This window comes from Geotrypetes seraphini, chromosome 4, assembly GCF_902459505.1.
Source record: "Geotrypetes seraphini chromosome 4, aGeoSer1.1, whole genome shotgun sequence".
NCBI classification, from domain to species: domain Eukaryota; kingdom Metazoa; phylum Chordata; class Amphibia; order Gymnophiona; family Dermophiidae; genus Geotrypetes; species Geotrypetes seraphini.
The window spans coordinates 257,044,324-257,069,840 of record NC_047087.1 but is presented as its reverse complement, the minus strand read 5'-3'; the positions used below and the strand labels follow the sequence as shown (position 1 = coordinate 257,069,840).

Genomic DNA, 25,517 nt, shown 5'->3' with positions numbered 1-25,517 from the left:
TAAATGGGATACCCATGTGGGATCCCTACGAGGGTCAAGATAAGAAAATTGGGTCATTAGGGCATAGACAGGGGGTGGGTAAGTAGAGTGGGCAGACTTGATGGGCTGTAGCCCTTTTCTGCCGTCATCTTCTATGTTTCTATGTTTCATGTTTCCTCTGTCGCGATACTGTGCCTGACGTCAGACGAGGGGCGGGACTGTAGCAGAAATAACATGCCGCTGAGGACAACGGGCAGCTGCAGGGATCGCTATAGCACCAGCGATCCTGCAGGCTGCCGTATTAGCTTAAGCCGGTAAGATCTCTCTAACCTCCCTAACGTCACAATACATCAACTCCTTAACCAACATCCTACATCAGATAGAGCGCTGGATGATGGTCTTCAAACTGAAACCCAACACAGAAAAAAACAAATTCTTCCTGGCTTCCCCCAACGAAAAGATAAAAGAAAATACAATTCACTTACAGAGTCAAGAATACAAAATTGACCAACCATAAAGATACTGGGGGTAACCCTTGACAAACACCTAACCCTGGAAAATCACAAAAACCTATTGTTTAAAAAAAGTATTTCAGTTCTATGGAAACTTTGCACTATTAAAAAATTCTTTGATGAAAAGTTCTTCCGTTTACTAGTACAATCATCCATCTTAAGCACTCTAGATTACTGTAATATCATATACCTAGGTGCTTATAAAAAGAACCTCAACAAACTGAGATTAATTCAGAACACCGCGATCCGACAAATCCACGGTTTAAAAAAATGGGAACACATTACCCCTTACTATCAGAAACTCCACTGGTTACCCGTAGAATCCAGAATCATCTTCAAGTTTGCTTGTATCTGTTACAAAGCTCTCTTTGGGATTCTTCCAACTTACCTAATCTCCCAGTTCTTTCTCAACGGTTCCAACAAGAGCACCGGCAGAACAAACCTATTTAATTACCCCTCCCTGAAATCTTACCAATACAAAAAGTTTCTAGATAGAATGTTATCTTTCCAGGCAGCCAGGCTGAACACATGGGAAAACCCATACTTGAGGCCACTACATACGCAGACTTTAGAGACAGTGTCTGAATTCAAAAGGGCCTGGGATAGGCACGTGGAATCTCTTGGAAAGAGAAAGAGATAATGGTTACTGCGGATAGGCAGACAAGATGGGTCATTTGGCCTTTATCTGCCATCATGTTTCTATGTTTAATAAAAAAAATTTTGTATACAATATAACAAATCAGACATTCAATACAACAAAGCGGACAAATCAACTGTTTGCTACCACATTCTTATAAAAAAAAACCCATCATACTGAAACTTAGTAGAGTGGGGCACTTGCAATTTCCTGAAACTTAATAGAGTGGGGCGCTTGCTTTACTTCAGAAAGCAAAGTATTCCACAACACAGAGCCCTAGACTACAATCATGGAATGTCAACAACTCCCTGATTTCACCTGTCTCAACGAAGGCATTTCCAAGCAGTGTTATTCCTTAGAGCGTAACTTCCTAGTTGGTGATACCCAGACAACTGACTACTATTGGCAATTTTGTATGGGTTACTTTGTAAAACAACAAAGCACCTTAAATTCAATTCAAGCTTGGACAGGTAACCAATGCAACTGACATAGGTATGGGGGTGATATGATCAAACTTAGTAGCCTCCAACAATCAATTGCGCTGCTTAATTCTGAACAAATTTCAATGCCCAAATCACATATTTTGACAACCCCAAATATATGGCATTGCAATAGTCCAGAATCGGTGTCAATATTGCATTGATTACTATTGAAATTACTTCTCCAGAAGAAAATCTTTCAATTTCCGCAGTAACCATAATTTGAAAAAAATACAAGACAACTCTGATTTTACCTGTGGTTTCAATAACAATATAGAATCCAAAATTACTCCAAAATATCTTACTTTATACAAAATTGGCACTTCAACATTGTCCAAGGTTAACACCGAGGGGAACAACTCAAGCTGCTTTGAACGATCAATAATAATAATAATCATAATAACTAATATCTTTATTTTTTATATACCACAATACCATAATCAGTTCAGAGTGGTTTATAGAGGAAGAGACTGTACATAGACATTGATATTACAGAAAACTTTCGAAATTACATTAGCATGTTAAGGTTAATCAAGTTTGTCTGGAAGTATTTTAGAAATACACAACACTTCTGTTTTATCCAAATTCAACTTCAGGCAATTATTATCCATCCAACACTTAACAACATGAATACAGCCTCTCACCCTCCAGATAGCATCAGGCACAGAATTTGTTACCAGTACCAAAAACTGGATGTCAAAGACCTGACCTGGAACCTAAGTCCTTGACAGACAGTAACCGGTACCAAATTCTGGATGTCAAAGACCTGACCTGGAACCTAAGTCCTTGCCAGACAGTAACCGGTACCAAATTCTGGTTAAAGACCTGACCCGGAACTTCTGAGAAGGGGTACTGCCCAGAGACACAAGAGGGTGGAGAGAAGAAAATGATTGACGTTTTCTGCAAGCAACTTGCGAGTTGAGGTGCATAGGTTTGCACAGGAAACAATATATAGTTACTAGGCCAAGATTGAAGTCCTAACAACAGCATTAGAAACATAGAAACATAGAAATTGACGGCAGAAAAGGGCTATAGCCCATCGAGTCTGCCCATACCAATGACCCACTCCCTGATTCTTACTCTCCTAGAGATCCCACATGAATATCCCATTTTCTCTTGAAATCTAACACGCTGCTGGCCTCAATCACCCTCTGAGGCAGCTCGTTCCAATGATCTACCACCCTTTCAGTGAAGAAGTACTTCCTCGCATCACCCTGAAATTTCCCTCCCCTGATTTTCAGCGAGTGTCCTCTGGTTACTGAGGGCCCTGTAAGACTGAAGATATCATCTTTCACCTCTATACGCCCAGTAATATACTTAAAGGTCTCAATCATGTCCCCTCTCTCTCTTCGCTCCTCCAGTGAGTACATCCGCAGTCTTTTTAACCTTTCTTCATACGTGAGTTCCCCGAGCCCCAAAACCATCCTGGTAGCCATTCGCTGAACCGACTCAATTCTCAACACATCTTTTCGGTAGTGTGGTCTCCAGAATTGAACACAATACTCGAGATGAGGTCTCACCATGGATCTGTACAGCGGCATTATGACTTCAGGTTTTCTGCTGACAAAACCCCTACGGATACAGCCCATCATTTGTCTTGCCTTGGACGATGCCTTCTCTACTTGATTGGCAGCCTTCATATCGTCGCTAATGATCACTCCTAAATCACGTTCCACCGTGGTCCTGGACAAGGTTTCACCATTTAGTGTGTAAGTTCTGTGTGGATTTTTTTTGCCTAGGTGCATTACTTTACATTTTTTAGCATTGAAGCCCAGCTGCCAAGTTGATGACCACTGTTCAAGCTGTCTTAGGTCCTGCGTCATAGAGTCAGGCACACTGCTTTTGCCAACTATGTTGCATAGTTTGGCATCGTCGGCAAACAGTGATACTTTTCCTCTAAGTCCTTGGGTCAAATCTCCTATGAATAAATTGAATAGAATCGGCCCTAAGACGGAGCCCTGAGGTACTCCACTCATCACTGCTGACGTTTTGGAGGGGGTACCGTTTACCATCACCCTTTGAAGCCTACCATCTAGCCAATCCCTTACCCATGTTGTGAATGTATCCCCTAATCCCATCGATTTTAGTTTGTTCAACAGCCTGCGGTGTGGAACGCTATCAAAAGCTTTGCTGAAGTCCAAGTATATCACGTCAAGGGACTCATGATATACTTGGACTTCAGCAAAGCTTTTGATAGCGTTCCACACCGCAGGCTGTTGAACAAACTAAAATCGATGGGATTAGGGGATACATTCACAACATGGGTAAGGGATTGGCTAGATGGTAGGCTTCAAAGGGTGATGGTAAACGGTACCCCCTCCAAAACGTCAGCAGTGATATGCATAGATATGTGACAGACTTGGAAACCAAACATGGGTGTGTTTCCTGCTTCTTTGGCTAGTTATCAGAGGCAACACTGACAGCCCCATTAGATGTAACATCCACCAGTGTACAACAGTAGATTCTAGTGAGAGATCAAGAACATTTTCTCAAGTTCCAGAGGGAATCAAGGTTCAAACTTCTTTGCAAAGGAGAAATTTCCTCTCCTTAAATCCTGCTAGACAAGTTCAGAGGCATGGGTTTATGCCACCTTGCAAGCAGATGGAAACAGAGCAAACTTCTTTCAAGAGGTGATATTGCTGTTATAAGGAATGGTGCAAAATGAAGCACTTGCCACTATACTAATGTCAAAGCAATTAAAAGACAAAAAAAATTTGAGAAAACCCACACCCAAAGCAATAACTACCCCTACAAATATCCAAGGAGTTTCCTTGAAATAAAATTTTAGACGTCACCTCACCTAACCTATGTGAGGCTCACTATACGCCAGAAATAGTCTATTTTCCAGAAGGGATGAGTCATCTTAAAATATGGAAAGCTGACAGACATTCAACAACGAAGAGCTATGAAAGAAGGGATAGATTATTGGGTTAAACATTGGTTGCAAGCAGCGTTTCACTTGAGGCTCTCCACATATCAGCTCTTCCATGTATTCACCACTATAGAACCCTCAGGGACCCCTGAAGACGACTTGTTGTCGAAACGCGGACCGTATTGGGTCCTGCGTCCTTAGTGGACTGGATCCTTTAGGTTTTTATGTAGATTACCTTATTTTTATGTGGATGATTCTATTGTACCTTGGACTTTGACATTCTTAATAAAGTCCGTTCAAGGAAAATTGTCACTCCACAGTGGGTTTTTTTCTGGAATTTTCTTCTCTGTGGATACTTTGGGGTCAACTCTCTTCGGTTTTGGCTAAACATATAACTATCAGAAAAAAAATTTAAGAGAAAGTTTTCAACATGGCATGCTTTAAGGGCTCTCAAAGAGGCACCACTAAAGCACAAAGAACCAGACTGAAGTCTATTGGGGGCCTAGTACACCGCTGCTTTGAAAGTCACACTCTGTGCAGCCTTTTCATCCAGAAGTGGCATGTAAACTGCTGCCTGAAGAACCAGGACTAAGATCTAGCTCTACCAGGGAACACTGTTCAAAACTATGGTCTTGGAGGTCTAATAAAGTGCTCTGCTGCACCATTCTAACAAACCAACAATCTATTAGAGACACAGAACACTAGCTGGCACCCCATTCAGCACCACTCTTTATAGTAGATGTTACTGGAAAGATGTGTGTTCTGTCTCCATCTGTTAGCAGGGAGGTATAACCTATACATTTGCTGCTGTTATCATCTGGACCGAATGGGAAGGGAATGTAAGGCTGCAAATGTAGACAAGAATTTAAACACAGCTATGGAAGGTTCCAGATGAACGAAACCTAAATATCCACAAGATGCTGCAAGTGGCTTTTTATTTTTTCTTTTGGAGTGTGTATGTGTAAGTGTGTACATGTAATGAGCACACTTTGAATGTGTGTGCTGAAAATGATCAAGAGATTCTGTTGGTAAATGGTTAAATGTTCTTTAAAAATCATTACAGAAATATATAAAATATAGACCTTTATGTTATAACTTTCATAATTTTACAATGAAAAATAAATGGATCTTAACATACAATTATGAATCATACTGCTCAGAATAAATTATTTCCTATGAATGTACAAATTTGTCTAAACTACTATTAAAGCCTTGTGAAGGCTAAATTTTTACTAAAAGTTCTAGGAGGCAGGTTCTTGTTAGCCCTCTTTCATAGGAGCAGTTATGACTACACCTGATTAGTCTTTCATTAGTTTTATGAGTGTCTTACATTATACAAATTACTTATTTTCCACATTACTTATTTGTTAACCCCTTGAGAAAATATTTATTATTTGATTCATGAAGGCAATCCAGAAATGCAAACAAATTTTGGGCTTATTTGCAGTGATATCTGTATACCATCTAAATAATCTTTGCTGAAGGGTTTAATTTAACCATGTCTACTCTCTATATATCCTGTTATTCACACTAAAACTGTTATAGGATTCTTGAAAATTTACATCTGAGGAAAAATGCTACAAACTTACTCCCCTTTTTATCAATCCACGCTGCCAAGCAGCGCAAGCTATATGCTGAACCGCCCATAGGATTTGAATGGGTGGCTCGGCAGTGCACCTTGATAAAAGGTGCAGTTAATCTTTTTGTTAACCACCATAAAAAATTTATATGTCAAAATTAATTAAAAAAATATTTTAAAAACTGTTTAAAAGAGTACTTTACTTACTGTTCAGTTTCTTCTTTCTTTATTTCTTCCTCTCTGCCCTTCTCTTCAAGCAAGCATTGAACAGATTCTAATTTATTCTGTAAGTCCTCCAGTTTAATTTCTTGCTTATTTAATTCTATAATTATTTTCTCTGAATGCTGGTACTTTTCCTGTATACTTGCCAGATTCTTTTCAAGGTCTAAAACAGCAGATTCCTTTTCCTTCAGATTCTCTTCTAATTTGCCAAGCTGCACTTGGTAGTCACTAGCTTGTTTTGTAAGCTCAGATTCCTTTGCATTTGCCTCAAAAACACATTGCTTTTCTGCCTCCAGAAGTCTGGTGCTTTCTAACAAACATTCTTCCAGGTGGGCCGCAAGGTTCTCTTTTTCTTTCAGCAACTTAGTTGTTACTGTAATCTCAGCAAGTTTCAATTTATTGTTATCATTTTCATCAACTTCCTTTCTTAAGTCTATAAGCTGTTTTTCAAGCTCTCGGATCTGATGATTTTTATGGGAAGAGGCTTTTACTAGCCGCTGACACTCTTTCCATAGTCCTTCAATAGCATGATGGAACGCACATTCTTGTGCGGCACGTGTAGCATTAGTTATTTCCAGATCTGCACATGTCTGAGAATGAATTAACTGGATTTTCTCTTTATGATCTTTTTGAGAATCTAAAAAGTCCTTCAGATTAATTGCACCTAAATCTACAGTTTTTGAATCATCTGCTAGTTTCCCCAATTCATCAATTTTAAACTGCATTGCTTTGACCTGCGATACCTTTTCTGAAATATGCTGTTTACTGTCCTCAACTTCTTCAAGTAATTTCTTCACTTTTTCATCTTTATCTTTAATAATTTCCTTTTGTATTTGTAGTTCAGAAATCAACTTTCCATAACTAGATTTAATCTGTTCAACTTCTTCACCAAATTCTAAAGCTTTTTTTTCTGAGATAGAAAGTGCCAGCTGCCACTTTGTTACTTGAGCATTGAGCTCTTGCTTTTCAGCCTTTTCCTTTTCAAGTTCTTTTGTTACCACGGTTAATTGACTTTCCGGTTCATCCTGCAACATCATTATAGCTGTTTTTCCTAAAAAATGTTGATGTACTTTTTCATGTTTATCATGATCTGCTGCTGGTGTGCTGTAAGTAGTTGAAGTAGGCCCTATAAAAATGGGTTTAGGGAAGTAAATGGTCATCTTAATGAAAACTAGCAAAGTCAACTGATTGCAAAACAGCATGCTATGAACAAGTACTCTGAGCACTAGCTGTACATTGTACCAGTGCAGGTTGTCGCTGCTATGTTCAGCGACAGCTTAAAAGAGCATCCACAGTCACCATTTGATTATGGCACCTGACAATAAAGGCACATCCTTTGGTTGCTACACGAAGGTGTAGAATAAGGGCATGTGGTTTTGATCCATCTTAGACCAGTTCTTCCTGATACAAAACATGCAAGGCCATTTCATTCCAAAACAGAAGTTATGGCACATTAAACCTATAGCTGAAGCATTAGTATGGTCAGACAAAGTTTTAAGAATTGCTAATATCCATCAACTGCATTACTAATAATAAAACCCTACGTGCGCATGCGCACTCCTACCTGCGTGATCTCTGCCTCCGTGATCAGTAGCTCCGTGGCCGGCAGAGAAATGTTAGTGCATGTTCGGCGGTTTACAATAAGTGCGCGTGTGGCGGTTTACTATATCCAGTAGCGGTTAATGTGTGCCAGTTGCCAGTGATAAAAAAAGGTAGGTGGGAGAAGGGGCACGATAAACAGACAGGCAGTGGGCAGGGACATTGAAAGACAGACAGAAATAGACACACACACACACTGAAAGACAGGTAGGTGGGAAAGACACACAGAAGGGCTGCTGCTAGACAGGGGGAGCAGGGAAGGGGTTCTGCTGGACAGTGGCGAGGTAAAAGGAAGGGAGAAGGGCTGCTGCTGGACAGGGGGAGCAGGGAAGGGGTGGTGGAGGGGTGGTGGTGGTGGACAGCCGAGGAGAGAGACAGAAAGACAGACAGAAAGCGGCCAAGGAGAGAGAGAGAGAGAGACAGACAGAAAGAAAGAAAGACAGACACATCTATTCTAGCACCCGTTAATGTAACGGGCTTAAAGACTAGTACATCATAGTTCCATAAGTTTCCCACTAGGATAAAAAGAAGAATGTACTTAGGTTTATGGTTTGTGCTGAAAGTTAATGGCCTGCTAATACAGCATTTATTCTTATTGCTCTAAACATTACACAAAGTTAGTGAAGGGAGTAAGTTGCTATGTTTTCACAAGTCTGAAACAATGACAAATGATACCTAAGAAAATGTTTAGTATTTACTGAAATTTGAAAGTGTGTCTTTACATATGGGTGGTACTTGCCATTAAGAAAAATAAAAGCAGATATCCAATGTTGGACAAAATAAGAGACTTGTTTACTTAGGCTTTATTTATTTATTTTCATTTTCTCTCTGAGAAAAATGCTTATTGGTCAATATTCAGCCCATAGTGGTCAGTTTTGGTTTTTTAAGACTTTTGCAACTGCAGCATTTTAAACACAAATATTCAGTGCAAGAAGTATATTCAGATATTGGCATGGAATATCTAGATTTGTCTTGTTACTGGGACTTATCCAGATACAAGCTAATATTCAGAGCAATACTCAAATGGCCTTTTTGTTACCCCTCAGTAACAGAAGTTGTATTGGAGGAAGCGAGATACACACCTTTAGTGAGTGCAGTTGGCATTTCTTGTTTTCCTTTTGTTCTTTCCTTAGCTTTTTGTTAGCCTTTCCTTCCCCCGTTAGCCCTACTTGTGTTCGGTTTGTTCCCTGTCTTGGTCTCCTTACCTTCTCTGGGTTTTGTTTCTTATTGAATTTTAATTTTTGCCCTTGATTTTATTCTTGCAAACTGCATTAACTTTGTTAAAAACTGTGGTATATCAAATAAAATAACTAACTGTACAAAAAAGAACGAAGGTAGAGATGTTGGATCACAGGGAGGAACAGGAAGCTGCCGGGATCACAAGAGTGGAAAAAAGGAACAGGAAACAGAGATGAAAAAGATGCTGAGCTACAAGGGGAAGAGGGACAGAGAGGGATGTTACCAAGCATGGTGGAACCATGTGGAAGAGGAATTAGAGTGGGGATTGGCAGAGAGATGAATGAGAGGAGAATGATGAGTACAAAGAATGACAATAGGGTAATAGAAGTAGGTGAGATACAGAATGGAATAAGAGGCCAGGGAAAGTGAGATAAGAGAAATATAAGAGTCGGGAAGATGGGCTAGTAAGAAGGTAAGAAGAGATTTTAAAAATGTAAAAAGGGAAAACCGAGGACTAGATAGTGAGAAGGCAGATGATATTTAAGTGAATAAAGAAGCAGAAAAGCAAGAAATGAATGAGAAGAGCTGAAAATCCCCCACCACCGCCGGCCCTCCCAAATGACCCCCGACAATCGCACATCCTCCCTCCCCCGACAATTGTGATGACCCACCCGAACCTAAAACAATTGGCAGGAGGGATGCCCACTTGCTCCTGCCATGAAGGACCTCCCCTCCCAAAAGGCAGAAGGGATGCCCACTCCCTCCTGCCACCAGACGCCTCCTCCCCCTCCTTGGAAGTTGGGAGCAGAAAGTACTAAAAACACCTCCTGCTCCTCCCACGACAACACTGGGTCTTAGGACCCTCCAGAGTGAATCATGTGATGCATGGGGGGGGTACCTAAGGCCCTGATAGGCTCAGACAACTCCCTTCCCAAGGAGGGGCCTGAGGCATTTGAGCCAATCAGGGCCTAAGTTCCTTCCCAGTGCATCACATGATTCATTGGGGTGGGGGCCTAAGGCCCAGTGTCGTCGAGGAAGGAGCCAATCGGGGACTTCCTTAGGCTCCTTCCTAAGGAAGTCCCTGATTGGCTCAGATGCCTCAGGCCCCTCTCAAGGGAGGAGTCTGAGGCATCTGAGCCAATCAGGGCCCAAGGCCCAGTGTCGTCACAGGAGGAGCAGGTGTTTTCAGTACCTCCTGCTCCCAACTTCCAGGTACAGAGGCATGGGTGCCTGGAGGGGGCGTCTGGTGGCAAGAGGGAGTGGTCATCCCTCCTACCATTTTACCTTGGTTCCGGAGGGGTGGTGGGGAGAGAGAGGAGCGTCTGGTGACAGGAGGGTATGGGCATCCCTCCTGCCATTTTTTTTTCTTGATTCTCTGGGGGGGGGAGGGGGCATCTCTCCTGCCTTTTTTTTTGGGGGGGAGGGGGGTTCAGGGGTGGTGACAGTGGCTCCAGGGTGCCGGCACAGGGAGGCATGGCATGGTATAGCACAGAAGCCCTAACAGTAGTGACCGGAGGCTGCTTTCCGTCACTGCTGTTAAGGCTGTGTGCATGTCTCAATCACTCACTGAGCGATTGAAGTGGTCGGGTTTGAAAGCAAATGATTTGCACCTCCATGCAACAGTGAATCAATTACTGTTGGAGAATCGGCCAGAGAATCAGCCAACAGCAATTGAGTTGCTATCTTAGTGAATCTAGCCCCTAATCTTTCCTTATACTGCAATAGACACTATTCCTGAATCTGTGAGACATTTATTTTAAAAAAATTATACACTGCCTAAATACCTAGGAGGTTCACAAGCAACATACATAATAAAATACATATATGAAAACAAGCAATAAGCCTAACCAAGCACATCAATCAAAATACATGTCACTGCAATACCCTCAAGTTCTGCCTCAGATCTTATAATATACAAGCAGGCAAAATAAATGCCCTTGCAAAGAGTTGAGTTTTCAGCATTCTCTTAAACTTCGATCTGGCACTGCATTGTTATAGTACCAAACCAGGTAAGTTATTCCATAACTGCACTCCAGCTACAGCAATTGTAGATACCTGTATACTTGCATAATATGTTTTCATCATTTTCTTCTGAGAACAGCATAGCATGCTCTGTTCTTAATGTCCTACTAGAACAGTAGACCTTCAACAAGTCTTTAAAATACAATGGTGTAGGAGCATACAATGTTTGATGAATCCAATATGCTATCGGTAACCAATGAAGCTGCTTTAATATAGGGGAAATATGCACTGTTTTCTGTATCCCCCATCACCAAACATGCAGTTGCATTTTGCACCAATTGCAAAGCCTTCTCCCTTGCTCTAGATATAGCAAGATACAATAAATTGCAATAATCAAGCCTAGACAGAATCAGTCCCTGTACTACCGTACAGTTCTAAAATCATAGGGAAACAGCAAATGCAATTCAGCAAAACAAGACTGAATCATTTTGGTTACTTGGAACTGCATATTAAGATTCAAATCACACCTAACAAGTTCATCTCCTTCACACAAACATCCCCCACACATACACTCTGCAGCCATGAAACATTACATTACATTACATTAGGGATTTCTATTCCGCCATTACCTTGCAGTTCAAGGCGGATACAGCACAAGTTCTCCAAATCAGCATCAAGCAGTCCCTCGAGTTTAGGGCAGGGGGGTATTGCCCTATACGTCAAAGAGGGAATTGAGTCTCCTGGAGAGAACATGCCGGACACGAAGAATAAGTTAAGAGTCTCTATGGATCAAAATTCCGGGAACGAATGCAATGGAAACAAAGATCGGCATCTACTACCGACCCCCAGGGCAGTCTGAAGAAATTGATGGTGAAATGATGGACAAGATTAAACGCAACTGCAAAGGAGGCAACGTAGTTATTGTGGGTGACTTCAATTATCCAGGGATAGACTGGAACCTATTGTGGGTGACTTCAATTATCCAGGGATAGACTGGAACCTATTGTGGGTGACTTCAATTATCCAGGGATAGACTGGCTGCGGTAGGGAGACCAAGTTCCTAGATGCTGTAGGCGATTGCTTCCTGGAACAACTTGTCAAGGAAAATACGAGAGGAAATGCGATTCTGGACTTAATTCTAAATGGACTACGAGGACCGGCGCAAGGTGTAGAAGTAGGTGGGAAGCAGTGACCACAATATGGCCACTGCAGCAGTGATTATAGAACCAAAAACAGCCTGGGGGGAGCTATACTGGGGTAAAAAACTAGCGATTATGGGATTTTAGATGTGGGGGAACCTAACTCTATCCCCTGGAAAAAAAGATTTTAAGACACCCCACCCCCACATTTTATTTTTCAGGCTGTCAGCCTGTTACTCATTGTGCCATACTGTGTGGGAGCTGCAAGTGCTGAAGCTTAAAACAGCTTTCAAAGAGAACTTCTGCTTCAACAAGCCTGGAATCCAGACTGCTTGCATCTTCAGACTGCCTCTTGGGCCCAATGAACTGGCCGGAGACCTCAAACACGCAAATGGGGGAGAGAGTAGTCTGCCCCGATCTTGGGAAAAACTACCTTGGAGTCACGAAGCCTGCACTCAAACCCACTGCAGATAAACCTGGGGTGAGCACTGCTCCCAGGGGAATAGTCCCTGAGCCCCCGAACTAGTAATGCAAACTGTCCAAGTTGGTACACTGCAAAGCAGTTTGCCTTTGGAAGCAGACCCTCAACCTCAGAGACTGCGCTCTCTATAGTAATGGTCCAAAAAAATGAATATAATTGAAAAATAAACACGAGCAGAAAAGACTAGCTCCTACCATCTCACTTGTAGAGAGACAACTAAGGAATTGAAGGACAGCCCAGAGGAATGGAAGGCAGAGCAAATGAATGCTAATGAAGCTCTCTACAAGAATTCTTGCAAGAAGAGATTACCTACAGGTTCAGGAATAGTGTGTGTCACACTAAAACTACTTTTATGTCTGTTGGTTTGCTGTTTATTGCTTGCTTGTTGCTTCTTTGTGTGCGTCAGTACAAGAAATGCATTTCTGTTTCTTCAGCGTTGTGGTATATGCTAAGTGACTTCTTGGGGTCCCAACTCAAATATTTCTCATTTGTGGTCCCTTGTCCTGTATTTGGTGAATATCTGCTTGCATATGCAACAGATATGCAGCATTCTGTTAGAATATAATTTCTATGCAGACATTTGTAGCAATCCTATTTGTTCTTGGGGAGGGGGGAGTTCCCCAGTAGTAGATGTATTTCTGTTATATATTCTGCTATAATATTTGTAGTGCTGCCTTTACATAAGCAGTGTTAGTGTTGCGGGTCCTGGCAGTACTCTTATGGTATAATATAATGTGCCACACTTTCACAAAAGATGATGATGTCACAAATAAGTGTAGGCAGTGCTGCTTCAGTTTAAAGGGGTGTATATTTCAAAAAACGGAGGAAAAAGCCTCAGACAAATGCCCTCCCACCGCCACAATGGTGGATAAAGGTGGTTGGGTGGTAACCTCATTGGCAGAAAACCTCCATTGCACTCCCTATTGAAAAACTATAAGCAGGGCTGTCTATGCAATTGATAGATGAAAAAAACTTTCAACTTATCTATGATCGGTACACCGACGATGGCCAGCGTTTCACCAACTTGCTGCCTCAGGGTATAACAGAATCCGATCAAACTTTTAACCGGGACGTGAAGAACGTCTCCTCTGATCAAAAAAGATCAGAAACCAGGCAGCAAAACCAGGTAGTAGTAACCCTGAGGAAAGCTGCATAGCCACTCTATGAAAACTGGATCTGACATGCATAAGTCTGACAGTTTTCTTAGCATGTCTTCTCAAGTGCATGCAGGGAATAAAGGTAAGAGTTTAATATGTATTTAAAAATTAAATTTATCATCAGAACCTCTGGGAAACTAAAGTGGGCACATATCAAGTACCCTGTCTATTCAATGAAACAATATGGCAAATCAAGAGCATTACTTATCTGATCTTCCCAAATTGCATCCTTGCTATATATACTATCCTCCTCTTCTATTAAACTGTGCTAGCAGTTTTTAGCACAGAGAGCTGTGCTGAATGGCCCACACTGCTCCCGATGCTCATAGGAACTCTATGAACGTCGGAAGCAGCGTGGCTCCCCGCGCTAGAAACTGCTAGCACAGTTTAATAGAAGAGGTCCTATATCTTGAGGATATCCCATGCTTTCTATCAGTGTCTTCAAGCTGGGAAGATCAGCAATCTTTAGTCAGGTTCTTGAAATTTCAATAACTGGTCCCTATTTCTGCCTCCCCACTATCCGAACTGAAAATGTTGCAGGTCTTCTTCAGATTGGTTTGCTGTATAGTTTCTGAAGGTTTTTGTGTTGCTTCACAGTATCTAGAAGTGGAGGATTTTGTGTCACTGTTACTGAGGTGACAACAAAAAAATATATATTCAAATTCTAATATGAAAAGTGAAAAATCTAGGACTGATGTGTTGCACACAGCTTTTTGATTGGGATCGTCAAACATACTACACTTACAGTATAAAAATGAAATATTTAGGCATGCTTTATCCAGCTATAAATTTTAGTGTTTGATGTGTCATATATGAACGTTGTCTGTAAGGTGTTTCACAACAGAAGAAAGGTTGCGAACCACTGTTATAGGATGAGTTTGAAACTCATAATTTCACTGTTCTTTTGTCAACAGAAAAAGGGCCCAGTTTAGCACTGCATTTAAGAGCAGGTAGCTATGCAGCAAGGGAAGCAGTTTGCAAGTTATGGGGTCCTATTACTAAAGTTTAGCGCACACTAACAGAAATTAGGCACAAGGCAGAAGACAAGACATGCAGCACTTAACACATGCTAGAATCCATTTGCGCATGCTAAGCTTTATTAAAGGGGCACCTAAGAATTCTACAGAACTGCAGCAATTAGCAGCAGTAGGCAGAAATATTCAAAAAGACAACTGAAAACAGAAAAAGAGAAGCAAGATATAAGCAAATAAGTTTATTACAAATATTTGTAAACAAACAATTGAGAAAAAGGTCAAGCTTGTAGACAGATGGACAGATTCAGCTAAAAACAACCTATTTAACATTTTTCTGAATGACAGACTGCCGCCTTCTCAGATTACGCATTCTGCGCTTTGCATCCATCTGTCTTTGCATACAAACCATTGCATTGCCTCTCTGCCCAGCGGGTACACAAAAAGTACCTTTCTTTGTAGGTGGTTGTTCCTCCAAGACATGTTGAACTGATAAACGCTTTCTTCCCAGAGTCTCATTATTTTCCTTAGATTCATCTAGCTGGATGTTGTCATTCAGCACTTTACCATTCAGCCTCAGCACTTCCCCTTTGATATTATTTACAGTCTTGTCCTGTTGAAATTGCAACCATTAGCAGTTATGTAAATGAACTCTAGCAGGTACAGCAACATTACAAATACCATTCTTTACAAGCTCTACATTTTGCCCTAATTGAAACTCCCTGCAACATTGATGTGTTACACTCCATAGCACTAAGCATAACAGACAAGAATATAAGAAAACCATGGCAAGTCAGACCAAGATCCACTTAACCTAGTACCTTGTCTAACCGTGGCCAGTTCAGTTCACACAAGTACTCCGCAGCTTCCAAATGAATGTATTTCTACTTATACATCTCATCATGGCAAAGCAATCCTTTTCCTTTTTCCCAAGTAAACTCTATGAAAAATACTGTGGGTTTATTGCAAGGCTCTTGGACTGAAGGAGACTGAGAAAAGGGAGGAACAGATCTGCAAGTGCAGAAAACACTCCTATAGCAGGGCCTGCATGGGCAAGGTATGGACCTGGAAGAGAGAATACTGGTTTATTGGAATTACGCAATACCTAATACAGGGCAGAGCTCACAGTTTGTAAGTTTCTGTCTCCATCTGCTGGCAGAGGGGCATAACCCATGCATTCTGGATTGGCCTGGTGGCTGAAAAGGAACGTATCTTTTTTGTACCAAGCTGTAATGACTTACATGAGTACAAAAATAATCCATAATTGTGATGTATGTAAACTTCAGAATAGGAGAGATCATAAAGCTGAACCAACATATCTGATTTTGAAGGTTCATACACTACAATCATGGACTATTTTTATATTAGTCTAATAAAAGCTATATCTTATAAATGATTCAGGTTTCTCTAGGAACAATACATCTACTAGTACTCTGCACTTTAGGAAAATATATTTTGTGTTATATATTTTGCACGAAAATCCTTCCATAGTTGTAAATCAGGGCCAGTGGGACCACCCATCTGGTTGTTCCTGCCTCCGTTGCTCTAGTTAAAAAAAACCTCCAAGCTATCAGTCATTCAAAGCTGAACCGTCTAATACTGCTCAAGCTTGTATCACTCTTTATCCACATTAAGTTCCCCAAAAGTTTTTGGCTAAAGAAGATGCAAGTAATGTATTCTTTGCTTCCTTGACTAAAAATAGTAACTTACATAATCTTCCATTTTCTTTTCCCAATAGGATACCAGGTCTTGTAGTTTAGTTATAGCATTTTCTTTTTCATGGACAATAGATATCAGATCTTCAATTCTTGTATTCTGCACAGCTATTTTCTTTCACAGGAAAAAAAAAAAAAAAAGACAAATAAGCATTTCACATTTAATGCATTGCAATAACACAGTAAGTTGCTCTCTAACCTTGGAACAGGTTTATAGGGGCTTTGTTCTTTTTTCATGTATGAAAAACCATTCAAAAATTACTCATAAGTCTTCACAATTTCAATTATGATGTTGTTTCCTGAAATTTCTATTTATAGGGGCCTATTTGTTTGCCCTATTTACTAATGCTTAGCATATAATGCTGTGACCATATATTACCTGCCTCAAAGCCTTTTGAATAAAATGAGATTTGAGGCAGATATACAATAAACTTAAGTCAAATAGGGGCCATAATCATTTCTCAGAGAATATTTTTAGTATATATGCAAATATTCATGCCAGGTTAATAAATTCAGCTATAATACTTTATAAAAATTACCATAGTAGCCTCCTCCAACTGAACCGTTTTTATGCTCATTTTATTCATGTGCTCTTCCAGCTCTAAAACAAAACAAAATATTCTTTCAAAACTAATTTAGACAGTGAAAAAGTTAAAGATGACCTGCAAGTATTGTGAACACAAATAATCAATTTTAAAAGCACAAACTCCAGAACCATGAAAGTGAGATGATGTTTAAACAGCTAACTTATTACTTATTTTGTAATAATTGTACTTTCATTCTTGACGATTATTGCTTAGGAAAAATTTGTATAAGTCCCAGAAACAGATCCTTGAAACACTTATGATTTTTTTTTGTATATTTCATATACCATTTAGCCCATTATAGTGAAATATAGTCTTATATATTAATTTCCATTCCTTGAATCCTACTAGACCAGTCCAGACAAGTGGTTTATGCCTCCCTTCCAGCAGATGGTGGAACCAGAGACGCAGCATTACAGTAACATCACTGTCTGTAAGAGGCTGTGTATCTTGGTGAATTGCCAGTAATTCTACACAAAGACAGACAGCAAAGCCACAAACACCACACAAAAGGAAATGCAGAACCATAAAAAAACCTAGCCTAAAGGGAGCGCAAGGCATAGATGGGCCTCCTAAACTTCCACTACTAGACTGTGACTCAGTGGTTAAGGGCACTACTTCCATCTTCCACAGGTTATGGGTTGAAATCCACACAATTTCCCCCACACACCTCAACCAGTACTTTCAATCTGAGTGTGTATGGTGCAATAGTTAAAGCTACAGTCTTAGCACCCACTCTGCTCCCTGTGACAGAAGAAAAGAAAAGAAAAGAAAAAAAAAAAAAAGGATTAAAAGATAAATAAAATATAATAGTGGTGCCAGCATTTCACTGCATATAATTTTATTTTTTCTCAGAAGAGAGAAAGAGGGAAGAGGACATTCTCTTTCTGAGAGGAGAAGAGTAGAAGACATATCTTTAGGTAAGTACAGTCAAACCTCAGTTTGCGAGTACCCCGGTTTACGAGTGTTTTGCAAGACGAGCAAAACATTCTCGCAAAACGTGTCTCGCAAACCGAGTGTTGACTTGATTTGTGAGCACCTCCCGATAACTGGCATCGCTCCCCCCCGCTCGCAAAGGGCCCCCTCCCGCTCGAATCAGCACCCCCCACCCCGCGAGAACAGGAACCCCCCGCCCGACCAACTTTAACTCACCCCCCTTTGGCACCGGCACACAGCCCACAAGTGCCGGTGCCGCTTGAAGATCTTCTTCCCAGTCTCTGCCGGCTTTGAGCATGCATCTGCGCATGCTCAAGCCCTTCTAATTCTCTCTCTCGCTTGGTGAGAGGGAGAATTAGAAGGGCTTGAGCATGCGCAGATGCATGCTCAAAGCCGGCAGAAACTGGGAAGAAGATCTTCAAGCGGAACCGGCACCGGCACTTGTGGGCTGCGTGCCGGTGCCAAAGGGGGGGTGAGTTAAAGTTGGTCGGGCGGGGGGTTCCTGTTCCCGCGGGGGGGTGACGATTCGAGTGGGGGGGCCTTTGCGAGCGGGGGGGGGGGGAGCGGTTCTCGTGCCGGTGGCAGACGGGGGGAGGGGGGGGGGTTAAAGTTGGTCGGGCGGGGGTGCCTGTTCTCACAGGGGGTGCCGGTTCACGCCGGGGGGGGGGGGACTTTGCGAGCGGGGGGTGGGAGCAGCACCCTGGCCTCGGGGGGGGGGGGGGAACGTATCAAAGCGAGTTTCCATTATTTCCTATGGGGAAACTCGCTTTGATAAACGAGCATTTTGGATTACGAGCATGCTCCTGGAACGGATTATGCTCGTAATCCAAGGTATCACTGTATACATAATTTTGCTCTGAGCTTTGATAGGTTTGGGGGAAAAAGCTCAATTGTAGGTTCCCTTCTATTGACAGTTTAGATATTAAAAGAATAAACTTTACTTAGCTAGTCTCCATAGGACAGGGGTGTCCAATGTCGGTCCTCGAGGGCCACAGTCCAGTCGGATTTTCAGGATTTCCCCAATGAATACACATGAGGTCTATTTGCATGCACTGCTTTCATTGTATGCTAATAGATCTCATGCATATTCATTGGGGAAATCCTGAAAACCCGACTGGATTGCGGCCCTCGAGGACCGACATTGGACACCCCTGCCATAGGATAATAGTCTTTTATAGTTCTACAGTTTTGTTAGCTTGAACCTGCTGCTAGAGATAGTTTCTGGCAGGCAGAGCAGGGTCTGGCTTAATCTCCATTCCCTCCCACCCATTCCTAGCTCATTTCTATACTTGTAATCTTAATTTATTGTCAATTATTCTAATTAGGACAACAGGAGAACTCTTTATATTTCATTATCTGTAAAGAATCAAACAGTAAATAAGCATACAATATAACCCTAAGACTATCTAAGAAACAAACAATAAATAAAGCATATAATAAACTCCTAGGGCTCTCTATACTAATATATTCCTAGTAGCTTAATAAGGTTAATTAATTAGCTCAACAACAAGATGCAGACATTAGTCCAGCAACAAGAGGGTTGCTATCCATTCTTTTGCATTGAGTGTCACATGAATGATTTTTTCCCAGCTGGCAAGAAATTATATGTGTGTGCTCGCTGCAAAGAGCTCCTAGCTCTCAGAGAACAAATACGTTCCCTTGAGGCTAGAGTAGCAGACTTGGAGGAGCTGAGTGAGACAGAGAAGTACATATGGGAGACCAACAGAGTTGTTGTAGAGAAGTCCCACCTCCAGTCTGATAGCCCCTGTGCTGCCTTGGAGAAGAGAGGTCTCCTAGAAGGAGAGCGTCACCTTGGTGAAGTAGGAAATAATCCTGTAGCTAGGACCTAACCACCAAGGCAGTGATTCCCAACCCTGTCCTGGAGGAACACCAGGCCAATCGGGTTTTCAGGCTAGCCCTAATAAATATGCATGAGAGAGATTTGCATATGATGGAAGTGATAGGCATGCAAATTTGCTTCATGCATATTCATTAGGGCTAGCCTGAAAACCCAATTGGCCTGGTGTTCCTCCAGGACAGGGTTGGGAACCACTGCACCAAGGGATGCAATATCCTCTCACACCAAGGATGTGTCTCCAGGGTCTTCTGCCCAGGAGAGAAGTTAGGACAGCTGTTGTAGTTGATGATTCGATCATTAGGCATGTAGATAGCTGGGGGGCTGGTGGGCGTGAGGATTGCCTGGTCACTTGCCTGCCTGGTGCGAAGGTGAAAGGTCACACGTCACAAAAATAGGATTTTAAATAGTGCTGGGGAGGAGTCATCTGTCTTGGTACATGTAGGTACCAATGACCTAGGAAAATGTGGGAGGGAGGTTCAAGAAGCCAAATTTAGGCTCTTACATAGAAAGTTGAAATCCAGATCCTTCAGGGCAGGGCCAGATTAACCAATAGGCCAAGTAGGCATGTGCCTAGGGCCCATAATGGTCATTTACTGAAGGAGACCACTTAAAAAAAAAATTTTCAGATGGCGAAAGCCCAGCCCCCCCCCCCCCCCCCGGCAGTGATCGGCAACACTGGGTCCCCCCCCCTCAATCGGCAAAACAGGGCCGGTGACTGCTTTCTCTCTTTCTCCCGCTGCTGCCAAAGCCTGTAAACAACTTTAACACACGCCGCGGGGCTCTAACAGTGCACGTGACGCTACTGGCTTCCCTCCTCCTCCTCCTCCATCAACCAAATGGGAAGTTACATCATGAGGAGAAGGAAGGAGGCCTTCAGCAGCACGCGCACTGTTAGAGCCCTGCGGCGTATGTTAAAGATAGCTTCGGCAGAGGCGGGAGAAAACAGTAAATGAGTGGAAGTCAGCAGGCCTGGGGAGGGGAAGATGGAAGGGCAGTCGAAATACAGTATGTTGGAGCAGGGGATGAGAGGGAGGGAGAGAAGGGAAAATGTTGGACAAGGGCAGGAGGGGCACTAGATCATAGGGTGATAGGGGAGAGAACAGCAGGAAAGAGAGCAGAAGCAATCTTCAACCCTGAGGGAGAGGGAAGAGAGAGGTGGTGAGATGATTGATTATGGGAAGAGGGACAGGAGGGAAGAGAGATGGGATAGGAAGACAGTGAAGGAAAAAGGACAGGGACATGTTAGGAGCGGAGATGCTGGGCTACAAGAATGGAGGGAGGGGATATGCTGGAAATTGTGGGACCGACCAAGGGACGGGGGTGGCAATGACATGAATGAGAAGAAGATAACCTCTAGCCCCTCACCGCTTCTGCTTTCCCATATGCGCCCGACGCTGACGGCACAAGTTCTTCCCACCTCCATTATCTGCCCTCTTCTCTCCCTCCCAGGCAATTCACTGAGGGGGGCAGGATAACTGATGGAATTACCGGGGGGGGGGGGAAGAGAGAGAGACAGAGACACAGAGAGAGAGAAGGGGGCAAATGATGGAAGTGGGGAGAACTTGTGCCGTCAGCTTCAGGCACATATGGGAAAACAGTAGCAGTGGTGAGGAGCCCTCACCTCCTCACCACTGCTGCTGCTTTCCCACATGCTGGATGGGGGGAAAAGATAGAGTTAGTGAGATAGAGAAGGGATGAAGGAAAGAGGTGGCAAGCTGTGAGTAGACACAGTGAAAAGAGGGAAACTGAGGACTAAATAGTAAGAAAGAATTTAATTTAGACGGAGGCAGGAAATAGAGAAGGAAGAACTGAGAAGAAAAGGGAAGAGAGAGGTGAATTCCCAGAAACGGGGGAGACAGATATCAGATCTGAGTGGAGGAAATGAGAATAGAGAGACGCTAAAAACCACAGGGGGGAGAGAAGGAGAGATGGAATGAGAGAGATGCCAGACCATGGCGGGGGAACAGAGGGAAGATGATGGATGCTAGTACAAAGAGGGGCGGGGGGAGCAGAAGGAGAGATGGCAGAGATTTTCTGGAAGGGGCAGATACTGGATAGAAAGAAGCGAATGACAAGAAGATGAGGAAAGCAGAAACCACATGACAGAGGTAGAAAAAAAAATTCTATTTTTTTATTTTATTGCTTTAGGATAAAGTAGTATTGTAGCTGTGTTGATAAATGTTTAGAAATAGAAATGGTGATCCTTCTATTGGACTAATTTTAATATATTTTTGGCTAACTTTCAGAGACCAAATTCTCCTTCCTCAGGTCAGGACAGGATACTGTAGCAGCAGTATACTTTACTGACCTAAGGAAAGAGGGGTTGATCTCTGAAAGCTATTTTTTTTTTTTTATAATTTTTTATTCATTTTCAAATTTTACATGAAGTGTACAAAATATTGAATTACAATTAATGAATACACAATATCACTTTTATATCTAATACATAATATTCTAAACATATTTTTATCCCCTCTCCCTCCCCCCACCCTTCAAGTATTTTCCAATCATCCATTACATATTGTATATCATATTATAGCATGTTGTGTAAAAATTATTTTCACTACCCCTCCCTCCATGTGTGTCATAAAGAAGATATTGAAAAGAAGAAGAGAAATCCTACTATTCATTCATTACAATATTTTGTCAATGGCCCCCATATTTTTATAAATTTAGTATATGTCCCTCTTTGTATTGCTATTGCTCTTTCCATTTTGAATATATGACATATTGTATTCCACCAAAATGTATAATTTAGGTTACTATAATTCTTCCAATTGTTGGTTATATGCTGAATGGCAACCCCTGTCATGACTAATAAAAGTTTGTTATTTTCTGGTGAAATTTGACTTTTTTTTTCTCATCATCATTCCAAATAACACTGTATCATATGATATTGCTACATGATTTTCCATCAATTTATTAATTTGTGGCCAAATTGCATTCCAAAAACTTTTAATGTAGGGACAATGATACAGTAAATGATCCAACGTCCCAGGTTCCAGATTACAGTGCCAGCATTTATTGGACTTAGAACTATCTAATTTTTGTAAACGTGTAGGGGTCCAAAAAGCTCTATGTAATAAAAAGAACCAAGTTTGTCTCATAGATGCTGACACTGTACATCTCATTCTCCAAGACCAAATTAGTGGCCATTGAGATGCATTAATTTGATGCTTAATCTCAATGCTCCAAATGTCTCTTAGACCATTTTTTGGTTTTTTGTTCAAATATCCAGATATTAATTTATACCACAATGCGGCTTGATGTCCTAGGAAGTCTGCTTGAAAACATAAGAACTTTAAACTATATTGATTATTCAATGTTTTCCATTCAGGGAACCCAACCTGAATGGCCTGCTTCAATTGCAACCATTTAAAACTTTGTGTTTTACTAAGACTAAATCTATGTTGCAATTGTGAAAATTCCAGCAGTTTACCTTCTGAAATAACATCATTTAGAGATCGAATGCCTGCTATAATCCAGTTCTTCCAAAGGATTTGAGCTCCCCCAATTTTGATCTTGGAGTTTATCCATAGAGACTGATTAGTTGACTTGTTTATTGGGATAGGTGTTAATTTACTAATAAACCTCAACGTTTTCCAAGTATCCATTAATATTTTATTTTCTCTAGGCATGTTAATACTTGGAAGGTGAACTAAATTTAGGGGAAACATAAGGCGCCATTCCAAATACAACCAATCTGGTGCATTATCTATAAGTTCTGGGAGGATCCAATACATACCCTGACGTAGAATATAGGCTTGATGGTACCTATAAAAATTTGGAAAATTTACCCCTCCCTCCTTAATTGATTTTTGCAAAGTTACTAAAGCTATTCTAGGTGTTTTACCAAGCCAAAGAAATTTCGTTAAAATGCTATTAAGCTTTTTATAAAAGGACCCCTGAAAATAAATAGGTATCATACTCATTTGGTAACAAACTACAGGCAACATCATCATTTTAATAGTTTGAACTCTCCCCCACCAAGAAATATGTAAAGGGTTCCATTGCTCACACAACTCCGTAACTTTTTTTAATACAAATTTTTCATTCTCTTTTACGGTATCTTCAATTGTATTTTTAACTTGAATGCCAAGATATTTAAATCCTTCTTCCTTCCATATGAACGGAAAATCTTTAAATAGTCCTTTTACACAATGAACATTTAAAGGTATAATTTCCGACTTACTCCAGTTAATTTTATAACCTGAAAATTTACTAAACATATCAATTAATTCTAATAGACATGATAAGGTAGACTCTGGATTTCTCAAATAAAGTAAAATATCATCCGCATATGCCGAAACTTTATATTCTATATCAGAGTATGGAATACCCTGTATCCCCCCTGCTTGCTGTATTGCTAATAATAAGGGTTCTAATACAACATCAAATAACAAAGGAGATAAAGGACAACCTTGTCTAACTCCCCTTTGCAATTTAAAACCTTCAGATATCATATTATTAATACTTAATCTTGCAATCGGGAAGCTATACAATGTTTTTACCATTTGTATAAATCCAGAACCTATACCAAACCATTCTAAAGCTTGATACATAAAATTCCATTCTACTCTATCAAATGCTTTTTCTGCATCCAATGAAATTGTAAAAGCCGGTTCATCCATTTTTTTTGATAAATTTAACATATGAAACAATAATCTAGAGTTATTAGAGGAGTGCCTTTTAGCAATAAAACCAGTCTGATGCGTGTTTATAATATGTGGGAGAGCTTTGGCTAATCTTAAAGCCAAAATTTTCGCCAATAGTTTGTTATCAACATTTATTAAAGATATAGGCCTGTAGTTCGAAACCAAAGTAGGATCTTTATTTGGCTTAGGCAAAACTATTACTACTGATTCAGCCATAGTACCTTTAATATCACCTTTTATAAGTTGTGTTTGATATAAATTTAGTAAAAATGGGGAAAGGACATTTTGAAATGTTTTATAAAATTCTACTGTATAACCATCACCACCTGGAGCGGATCCAACTCTAAGAGATCTCAACGCTGTTTCTAATTCTTTTAATGATATAGGTTCATCTAAACTCCGTTTTATATGATCAGGAATCTTAGGTCCAATAATTAAATCTAAAAAATTTTTACCATCTTTTTGCCTCTCCAAATAAGGCTCGGAAGAATACAGGTCCTTATAAAATTTTAGAAATTGCTTTAAAATTATATCCGTTTGATTGGTTATTATACCATTATCATCTTTTATCCCATTAATGTTAGTTCTTCTTTTTTTTGCTTTAAGATAATTTGCCAATAATCTTCCCGCCTTATTAGAAAGCTAATTAAAAAATGTATTAGTCCAATAAAATGGTATCTTATTTTCCATTTTATATTTTTATTTTTTTAATTTGTTAATTTGTAAAGTGATTTGTTATTTCTCTTTTTTTCAAATTTACATCTGCTATCTTTATATTTTGTTCAGTACTGGGGGATATGCACCAGTTTCTTCACCCCTGAACTGTACGGTGTCAGGTCAAAAGCGCGCCGGGACAAAGGCGCATGCAGACAATTGAGCACAGCGCGGAGGCGCGCACCACAGAAAATTACAGTTTTTATGGCTATGACGGGGGGGGGGGGGGGGGCGTGGCACTTTACTTAATAGAGATCGCGCCGTGTTGTGGGGGGTTGTAACCCTCC

The 25,517-nt window shown here is 41.0% G+C and overlaps 1 protein-coding gene across 5 annotated transcripts in view; it reads right to left on the bottom strand.

Moving 5' to 3' along the window:
- Positions 1-25,517, bottom strand: part of KIF20B (kinesin family member 20B) — a 237,092-nt gene that overhangs the window by 86,475 nt on the left and 125,100 nt on the right. For all 5 annotated transcript variants that reach the window (XM_033943513.1, XM_033943516.1, XM_033943517.1 and 2 more), the window contains exons 17-20: positions 17,023-17,084; positions 16,479-16,598; positions 15,219-15,381; positions 6,266-7,406 (exon numbers count right to left, since the gene is read on the bottom strand). In XM_033943513.1, coding sequence (XP_033799404.1) covers positions 6,266-7,406; positions 15,219-15,381; positions 16,479-16,598; positions 17,023-17,084 — 1,486 coding nt within the window. The remainder of the gene's footprint in view (positions 1-6,265; positions 7,407-15,218; positions 15,382-16,478; positions 16,599-17,022; positions 17,085-25,517) is intronic.